The 9,312-nt window shown below is 34.0% G+C and overlaps 1 protein-coding gene across 1 annotated transcript; it reads left to right on the top strand.

Moving 5' to 3' along the window:
• The first annotated feature begins 2,821 nt into the window (after positions 1-2,821).
• Positions 2,822-7,280, top strand: LOC132756199 (uncharacterized). The gene is made up of 3 exons (XM_060747211.1): positions 2,822-3,083; positions 5,309-5,449; positions 5,829-7,280. Exons 1-3 carry the CDS (start codon positions 2,867-2,869, stop codon positions 6,110-6,112), a joined length of 642 nt encoding a protein of 213 aa, XP_060603194.1. The 5' UTR covers positions 2,822-2,866; the 3' UTR covers positions 6,113-7,280.
• Positions 7,281-9,312: the final 2,032 nt, after the last annotated feature.

Below are 9,312 nucleotides of genomic sequence, written 5' to 3'. Positions count from 1 at the left end.
GTGTTTTCTAATCAATTCGAATCTATAATCAGTTTAGTGAGATCACCACCGGGTAAACGACTACTAAGTACTTTGATCATGTTTTTTACCACAAATATTGGGATAAAACTGAGCGTAGTTTACTAAACAACTGGTTGTATAGATCCCTGATCTCTCTTATTCTAATTATGAGATTAGTGGATACATTAAGACTTTTACCACAACATATTCCTAAACAAAAGAGCACATGTTTAATTTTATTCTTATTCGAATAAAAGATCAGAGAAGGGATCTATCAATTGCCAGACATATTTTTAAAGATACTGTTATTACACTTTTTTTAGTATAGGATAGTAGTATTAAAGTAACTTAAATATGATTATTGAAAGAAAAAAAATTCCTACCAGGAGCAAGAAATGCTTTTGAACTATTACGAAAAATGAGCCGCGTCACGACAAAACCAACATAATGGGTTTGCGACCAGCATGGATCCAGACCAGCCTGCGCATCCGCGCAGTCTGATCAGTATCCATGCTGTTCGCTATCAGTTTCTTTACTTGTTAAAGGGTTTGTAAGCGAACAGCATGGATCCTGATCAGACTGCGCGGATGCGTAGGCTGGTCTGGATCCATGCTGGTCGCAAACCCATTATGTTGGTTTTGTCGTGACGCGGCTCAAACAAGCTTTTCCTTAAAATTATTATAATGCAGTTCAACGATTATTGGTGCAGAACGTCGATTTGGCGAACCAATATATTGACAAGCGTTGTTTAATCGAAAAAGAATTGTAGGATTTTCAACATAGGTATACAAATTTGTCAAGACCTTGCTCAAACATAGAATGAAAATGATATGAAAATTGGTCACCATATGCCTGTAATCTTCTAAATATTGAATAGAAATGAAAAAAGAACAAAGAATAAAAAACATACAAACGCACGCACACACGCACGCACGCACACGCACACACACACACACACACACACACACACACACACACACAATAGAAAAACAAAACAAAGATAATCTCAATGTTAAACATTTTTGGAAAACTTGCTTTATTTCAGCAAGTATGTCAAGTGATAATTGCTGTGCGGAATGTACAGAAGCTCGGTAGTTTTTATTTCGTCCTCTAAAATATCACTAATCAGATGCAAACTGATTCCGCATTCAATGAATATGACTACATCTGCCTCTGTCAACTGTTTATTAGAAACCAACACAAATCTAAAATTGTACCAATGTTAATTACTAGTATACACCAGCACAAGTTTAAAATTGTACCAACGTCAGTTATATACCAGCACTTGTCTAGAACTGTACCAACGTCAGTTATATACCAGCATTTATCAGAAATGATACCAATGTCAATTCAGGCAATCATTTTACTATGGAAATATGATGTACATGTATATACACATATTATCATTTTTTTTTCACAGGCATGCGTCTTGTTGCAATAACTGACAAACGTATACGCTCAATTGCAGCTAATAAAATAGAAGAATGCTGGTGCAATTTGCAGATAACTTCACAGACATACGCCTAATAAATCTCTTCTATGTTTTGTAAATTAGATCACCTTTTTCTCTTACACTCATGGAGAAAAGCATTTACTGCAATACTCCACGAAAATTGCACTTTATTTTGTTGTTATTATACCATTAATCAACATCATTTGTGAGTATCTAGTATAATGTTTTAGGCGATTACTTGAAATGTTTAGGGTAATTAACTATATAATAAAATTCACATTTCAGCAAATACCTTTATTATCGTTAATGGTTTTTTTCTCTCTCCAAAGTTTCTCCTAATTCTGAAGTATCAAAGTAGGTCTTCCAGGTCTATGCTCCAGAAAATAGGATATTTATTTTTTTCTTACTAGGAGTCACAAGTTCGGTCACAAAATACATGTATATGAATCAAAAGTTCGCGTGCGTGTGTGTGTACGTGCGTGATCTTTGCTTAATAAGGGATGAAGGTCCCTCCACCCGTTGAGGCACAAAAGCAGCTTTTGCGGTCAAGCCCGTCCTCGGACATGTCGCTAGTCATACCATTAAAGAGGTAATTTTGAAGTACAAAGTGGTGATTTCCACAGGGTATTAGCTAAACAATTTTGAGATGAAAATAGTAAGCCGGCAATGTACAGCCGGCAATGGTCCACGATAACACTTTATTCTTAACATATATCTATGTAATAATATTGTACGTACATGTATAATAACTGTAATGTAATAAATATTGTACTGTATGTTTTGTTTATGAATTTAATGCATTTTACCGGCAGGCATTTTTTATCATATTATAATTGTATAACAGCGAACATTGAGAAACAAAACTAATACAACTGGTACGAGAAATAGAGAATGAGAGTGTATTATGTCATTTAATTTTCTTATTTGAAAAATTACAAAAGAATCTAAGAAGTACCGTACATGATGAACTCGGACAATCGTATATTTTTAGAGTGTTTTGTGATAAAATACTATGTTATTTTATGTATTATCAAGCTCTCACTATTACCAACTTTACGTTGACTATGTCCGAAGTATGTCGAATGTTTTGTTACTTATTTTGTTATTGTGATGGTAAGACTAAAATGACGTAATGTAATAACAATTAAAACGCAAAATGAAGCAAAAAAATTTTAAATTAAAAATAAAAATTAAATTTTGTTTTTTTCTACCCCCAAAAAATTTCTTTTAAAAATTATCTTTTTGTTAACATGCACTCTAATAAAATGCATCAGCTGATTAGATTCCAATCTTCAAGCACAAGTTAACTCTTTCATATTTTATGGTCTTAACATAAAACTTAGGATATATCTTGGAGAAAAGCCAGATTCTGTTTTTGACGTCTGCTTCACAATACAGTAGTATATTAACATTATGGCGAAAACACCTGCCGGTTCGTCTGCCATTTTTAGGGCGGGCTTTTTAGTACTAACATTGGCGTTTATATTACTAATAGTCGGTTTTGTTACTCCGAATTGGACAGAAATTACGGCTGGAGACCTATTGATACTTAGATCAGGATTATGGAAATCGTGTACGGATGTACTTGGTGCAGGCGAGAATTGCGGTGAAAGCAAATACGAAGATGAAGGTATGCAGTATTTTGTATAGTTTTTGCATGCACTTGTTTTAAGTAAAGATTTGTTTTAGATTATTTACTGAGAATCAAACGCTGTAGTCTACTAGTATTTATTTTTTATAAGTCAGGGGAAATTTCTCACAGTATCATTATGTTTTTGATAAGAAATGTATTATGAATGAACTTTAAAAAAAAATAAGAACAAGGAGAAGCAAAACTTGAGCAGAAAATACCTGGAATAAACTCTCGTATGCTGTTCATTTATTAGCTGTAATTGAGTCTCTGCTTGTGTTAGTTATTATAATTGTTTTTCCAACGGGTTTGTGAAAATATCAGCCAAATTTTGCATCGAGACGACCTATATATGAGCCGCGTCACGACAAAACCAACATAGTGGGTTTGCGACCAGCATGGATCCAGACCAGCCTGCGCCTTCGCGCAGTCTGATCAAGATCCATGCTGTTCGCTATCAAAACTTGTAATAGGGTTTGTAAGCGAACAGCATATGCGCAGGCTGGTCTGGATCCATGCTGGTCGCAAACGCATTACATTGGTTTTGTCATGACGCGGCTCATATTTCTGTAATATACTAAGTATATGTAATTTGGACGTGACAAGTATTATTTTCACATACGAAAATAAATTATTACAAAACTTTATGTATCTTATTAACTTTAGGCTCAGAATAATATCTCGGCTCTTAACTAATTAATAATTTTACACCAGTATTAAAAAGCTTTTGAGAAATAAGTTTAAAAGCATTTCTGAGGCATAATGGGTCTTTGAAGGAATTACGTATATAATGTAAAATGGACTGTCAACAAGTTGTTGCATTTTTCTTGTCATTTGATATTTTCTTGTCATTTGAAAACAAGAGTGAAAGTTTCAATCTCAATTACATGATGTTATCGTCAACTTATATACCTTGTACAAACAGCACACACAAATCAAGTATCTCAAGTACTTCTGAAAACCGCAATATTATCTTAAACAATTTTTCTTATTGCTTGTGAAGTAGGCTTAAATATTTACGATTCGACATAATGTTCTACATCTGATGAACTCACTCCTTTTTGTCATTAAGTATTTTTGTACTGAGTACCTGGCTGCTAAATATATCTGAAACAGTTTCCATTTGTTTTTGTTGGTGGTGTTGTTGCGTTTTACGTCTAACCAACACAGTATAGGTCAAACGGCGAATTTCCAGCTTCACTGGTGGAGGAAGACCTCAGATGCCCTTACGTGCATTTTTGTAAGACACGAACGGGCACCCTAGTATAGAATCACCGACTCGAACCCACAGGGGTGAGGCAAAAGTGGTTTTAAAGGCAAACACCTAAACCACTCGGCAACGGACGCACCCTGAAACATGTCTAATTGGGGACGAGATTATGGGTTTGCAAAAGAATGTTTCAAGGTCAAATTATATGTTCAAAGCAATTAATAAAAATTATATGATCAAAGATTGTTCAGGCTTGAGAAGATCCCCACATATTGAGACATTTTGCCATGTGATTGATAATAGCGATATTTATTGAGGATTGTAGATTGTAAAATTACGTTTCTAAAGTAATATCACCTCACGGCACAAGTGATAAACAACAAAAATCTGAAAGAAGGGTAATCCATCGGAAGCATTAGTCACAACACAATTACATGAAAATGCAGACTCGGTTTGACTGAGACTGTATATGAGTGAAAAAGTGCAACATCCTCACTTCCCTCGTACCGGTTGGAGCGGTACACTTAAAAGTGTTGGAATCAATGATCCAGAAAGACCAGAAAAATATAACAAAACTGAAGTAATGAATACCCTTTTAATTTATTGATCTTGTTTTAGATAGCGATGATGCCTAAAATGTTTTGGTTTTCTGAGTTACTGTTTTGTCAATCTACACTTGCATCTTTATTCTATCCACATATTCTGCCATTATGATGTGCAAGTTTCATATTGCAACTGTCAATGTAATACAACTACAGAAAGACCCTGTGTTGCGATACTTTTTATCCACATGGGAAAACATTCAATACGAAATAAAATGTTAAAGTTGCCAAATGATATCACTGATATAAAATCATATCGCATTTAATATTGACATAGAAATTAAAAATATAGTTATGTCGCATATTATATCACATCAATTCAAATTTTTATAATGTGCAACGCGGTCGGGTAAAATATTCAATTTTCAGAGACTTTTTATACTGTTTACAAAATATTTATTCGAATATTATAGGCTGGTTTTTAGCTGTGAAGACGTTCGGAGCACTGGGACTGGGATGTTTAAGTTTAGCTCTCATCATGTCTTTTGTGCTACTTGTTGCGGTGTCTAATGAACGTTTGGCAAGGGTGAATGTTTACACTGGAACTTTTGCAGGTATCTGTGTTTTTTTCTCTGAAAAATAAAATATCCTGAGATGTTTAGAATAAAGTAAAGAATTTGACAAACGTTTCACTCTTGAATGTTAATCATATGAATCTTGTAATTCAAATATTCCAAATACATGTATGTTATTTTTCCATAATCGGATCTTTATTATTTTACAATGAGGGAAACTGTGACCTAGTGGTTAAGGTGTCTGCCTCTCAACCCAGAGACCATGGATTCAAGCCCTACTCGGGTCACGACAATATTTCCTCATATGACAACAGTACTGGTTGGTTCCAGGAAGCGGATTCGAAAGTGATTAATATCAGTTGCAAAAAATTGTTTCGCAATCGAGCTAAAAACAAAACTATTATTTTATATATTTCAGCCATATTCATTGTAACTAGTACGGCGACATATACATTTAAGTCAGAACTTGACCAGCTCGGGTACTCCTGTTGGATGTCATGGTTGTCTTCAGGGCTTCTTATAGTCGCTATCATAATCCTAGAATGTGCTCGTAAAAAGGCTAACCGTAGACAAATGACATTAAACCACGCAGCAGAAGTTGTTTCCGAGGAGGATAAGTCAAGTGACCAAAGTATTCAAATGGAAGATTTAACGCCTAAGACTGCAACAGCCATACAGCCGCTTGTGGTACATCAGACTTAATAATCAGATCATAATTATTGGAGTAAACAAAAGACTTAATGTTACTTTTCCATGTTAAGAAACGAGGAGAGAAATGATCTTGAACATCGGATGTATATTTTTATTGTTATGAAAAATGCTTATGAGAGGAGCCCCCCAAAAAAACTAAACAAAACTTTGCTCAACCGATTCTGTGTTGTTTCGATTTACATCTACTAAAAAACTGTTCATTCATATGAATTATATTGAAACTGATGATATACCTTGGCGCCAGGAAAGTCGATAATGTTGAGTGTTCGAGGGCTGTATAATATGTTCGTAGACTACGATTATATTATTCTAATATATTTAATAGGAACTTTTCTATAATAACGAAGCTGCAAACTTAACTAACAAAATATTGTCTGGAAAAATATTTACCATAGTAACAATGATCATATCGGAAGCAACACGTCGTCATCCGGATCACACAGATTTTTAACATAATAATTTTTCATTTCTGTAAAAGAACGAACTATTTAGCGTTAACATAAAAAGAGCGAGAAAAAGCTATGGTCTTAAGCTTAGCGTTGACGTCATCAACATTTTAATGTTATATTACTTGAATGCAGAAACAGTAACAAGCGGTAGTAAAGGCATGACGTCAAGAAATTATTTGCAAATACGCGCATACATTACATTTTGTACCAATCTTGGTCAGGTTTGAATCTTACACGTGTCATTTTACAACGCGCCCGCACACACAAGGCCAATCCAACAATACTGGAGATCAGTGGTCTAGTATTTGTAACTATAGCTCGCCTTCTTTATACCCAGACCTAGACCCGATGGACCTCCGCTTCTTCTGGAACTGCGATTTGATTCAGTCGATGACGTCAATGTATTGTTGCTTCATTTCATGAGTGTTGGTACATTCTTATACTTATAGGAAACATTCTATAAGTGAATCTCCAGGCATGAAACGTCTGTCCGTTTGACTTGGATTACATCGAAAGCTATTCGTTGCTTTTATAAAATGACGTTATATTGACGTTTTTTATGACGTCATGCTCCGGGCTTCGTTAATGTATTGTGTTTACATTACTTTTATTTGTAAAATGTTTGATGTATTTATAATTTCTTGTTGTTCTTTTTTGTACTGTGAAACAAATAAACTTTATTTTGTATGTATATAAATTTTAATACTATATTACACGTTAACTTCTCCCTTCAATGAAAGTCTAAGAACTTGTCATGCAGCCCTCGTTTAACGTCTTACAATGAATGTAATGACGGTAGGCAATTTCAATTTTTTTAATCGCCACATTTCGACATATTCCGACATATTCCGTTATACTTCATAATACCAAACGGAGGCAGCATGTCAGTATTAATCTAAGCTATATGATAAATGCTTGATAGAAGCTTAAAACTGAAAATAGTTTCCGGAGCATAACTTAAGTTCCATTTGGCCCACAATATTCAAACTTCATAGGATGATTGTCCATATTGGGTAGAAGACCCCTATTAATTTTGGAGTCACAAGGTCAAGGTCACTATAACCTTAAAACTGAAAACAGTTTCCGGAGCAAAACTTAAGTTCCATTTGGCCCACATTATTCAAATATCATAGGATGATTGTCCATATTGGGTAGAAGACCCCTATTGATTTTGGGGGGTCACAAGTTCAAGGCACTATTACAGTACGCTCAGCGCGACATTTTCAAAACCCGCGTGACCCCGCGGATGAGGTTTACCGCGGACGAAAATTTGCTCAGATATTGTCCGCGTGACCCCGCGGACAGAAAATTTTCACCACCGCGGACATAAATCGGCGGCTGAAACCGTTTCCCCCGCGGAACGCAGCGGTAAATTGCGGAGGAACGCGGCGGTCAAACACCGGTAAACACGGTGGAAACCTTAAATTTTAAAAATTAATTACTGTATTTCAACATCAGTATACGTACGTACTGTAACATGTACTGTACATATAACTATATGTAAAATTTGTTTGTTTGTTTTCTTTTTTGTTGTAATAAAAGTACATGTACAAATGCAGTGTACATGTATTTCTTGTTCTTCTTCTTGTTATTGTGTTGCGTAATGTATAATATGTATTCGACATCAAGATAAATCATTGTCGTCGCAACTTCATGGTAGTGAGAAACTTGAAGTCAAATAATGAAAAATTCGGCATATGACATTTATGAAAAAGATACTACAACAATTTATATGCCAGCTTTTGTTTCTTATTTAAAAACTTTGAAAACGTAACCCTCAACAATTTATTCAGGCAATATTCAAGGACGTCTCTTTCAATTGTCAGATGCGTTTTACTGTTTCTGTTTATTTGCATGTTGATCATAAAGTCTTATATTTTATTTGGAACATTAAAAGAAAGCGTTTATTTCACCAAAATATACATTAAATGATATTCTTGATTTATCTAATTACAGGTGTGAGCGTAATGTATATGTTTTGAAGTTTGTATCAACTGTTGAAGTTTATTTTCATTTTTGTTTTAGTAGTTTGTTTGTTTGTTCTTTTTTATTTTTTTATAGATTTTTTTTTTGCAGAATTTTGTTAAACTTGACGTTATACTTTTTGTTATTTTATTATGAACAGCATGTACATACATGTATATAAGGCAAACAAGCACATGGCAGTTATTTTCTAAGAACTTCCATCGACCGATTTTCAAGTTAAAAATATTTCATTTTATTTTTATCTTAAGATATTATTGTTCATGGGAATAATAGTATTTGTAGACAACATGTAGTTTTAAGTACATACAATTGAACGTAATTGTCTTTGCTTTCTTGTATTTATTATATTAAGTTTTCATTGAAATTAATTCCGAGGATAATAATGTAATTTTATAATTTGTAAAAGGCAGCCTAATTATTACTTTTTAATGGGTGAATTTGTGTCAAACAAATATACGGTATGTACAGTATACAAAAACTTTTTGGCAAGTGTCATGCATATTTCTCATGTCCATTTTCGACGGGGTTTTTACTGTAAAAAAAAACACAAACAAACAAGTCTACCCGTTTTTAAAGAATATAATTGCATACAAATAAAATCTTATAGATGGTTTAAATATCTTTTTCTTTTATTTCTAAGATATGTACATGTATTTTATTTATGTCTTGTCTTGTATTCACACTCATCGACCTCTTACAGGACATGTACTGTAGCGTCAGTCATCATTGAGAAATCAGCACAAATGTCCTTTTTTA

This window comes from Ruditapes philippinarum, unplaced genomic scaffold (genome assembly GCF_026571515.1).
Source record: "Ruditapes philippinarum isolate M1 unplaced genomic scaffold, ASM2657151v2 ctg669_1_1_1_1, whole genome shotgun sequence".
NCBI classification, from domain to species: Eukaryota; Metazoa; Mollusca; class Bivalvia; order Venerida; family Veneridae; genus Ruditapes; species Ruditapes philippinarum.
Note: the sequence above shows the minus strand (reverse complement) of the source record. Positions and strands in the feature narration are given on the sequence as shown.